The following is a 1,080-nucleotide window of genomic DNA, read 5'->3' on the forward strand; positions in this document are numbered from 1 at the left end:
CAGCTGTTTACAACCACTCCTGTCATGGGGTCCAAGATACTGATGTATTTTCTCAAAGTCTCAACTTAGCCCTTCATTTCTTTATGTCTTCAGTGCTTTGCCCTCCCGTGTGCCCATCTGAGTAAGAGACAGTGAAATAATTTAAATACACCAGTGCAATGAAAATAAATGTCTTTATTAGGCAGATGCACACAACGCTTCATAATTTTTCCATATTCAGTTTTTGGGCTCTGAGGATGAAAAGGCCTTTCCTGGAAATCAGGAAGGGGAGCTTAGTGATATCTGTGGGCCAGGGCATTGGCCACACCAGTCACCACCTTCTGAAAGCTAGCCTGCAGCTCCGGGGAGAATTCACTGCCAAAGCGGCGAGCCAGCACAACCACCAGCACGTTGCCCAGGAGCTGTGTGGAAAAGACATTAAGCAAGGGCAGGGTTAGTGCAGGTGCCCAGGTTAGATTCATCCCAAGCTGTGCCCCTAGGATATTAGCACAAAGATGACTGAAGTATAGATGCTACTGCTGATGTGAAGGTACCCATAGCAGGCTGAATTTATATTTAGAAATGTTTTTCTCTTTCTATCTTAATCCAGAACTTGTTATCATTTTTATTATTTTGAATCACTTTGAAAAGCAATACAACATTTTATCCCTTGAAAGGAACAGATAAGGGGAAAATATTAGATATTATTTTTAAAGTAGATGAAGAAATCTTTTTTTCAAACTGAACACTCAAAGAGTATAATTAAAAAGAGAAGACATTGCAGACAACAGAGAACAAGAATGAATCAGAAGAAATGATTATTGTGAGCAAAGAGGTTAAAAGAATCTAAACGGTTCTGAGGAGTCCTTAGCACTTTAACCAGAATACATCTTCTCCATTCTAAACTACGTCCTGCCAGTCAGCCCTCTCCCCATGACACAAGCTTGACCATAAAAAGAGAATATTGAGGATTCCACAAACTCACCCTGAAGTTCTCAGGATCCACGTGCAGCTTATCACAGTGCAGCTCACTCAGCGAAGCAAAGGCACCCTTGAGGTCATCAAGTTGCTTCAGGCCCTCACAGAAGGAGTCCAGCACCT

At 42.0% G+C, this 1,080-nt stretch overlaps 1 protein-coding gene across 1 annotated transcript; it reads right to left on the bottom strand.

Moving 5' to 3' along the window:
* Positions 1-272: 272 nt before the first annotated feature.
* LOC104982900 (hemoglobin fetal subunit beta-like) lies at positions 273-1,075 on the bottom strand (the record flags this gene model as incomplete). The annotated part of the gene is made up of 2 exons (XM_010832334.1): positions 273-401; positions 965-1,075. Coding segments are annotated over 2 exons (240 nt in total), but the record flags the coding sequence as incomplete, so codon positions are not given.
* Positions 1,076-1,080: the final 5 nt, after the last annotated feature.

This window comes from Bison bison, unplaced genomic scaffold, assembly GCF_000754665.1.
Source record: "Bison bison bison isolate TAMUID 2011002044 unplaced genomic scaffold, Bison_UMD1.0 scf7180017860850, whole genome shotgun sequence".
NCBI classification, from domain to species: Eukaryota; Metazoa; Chordata; class Mammalia; order Artiodactyla; family Bovidae; genus Bison; species Bison bison.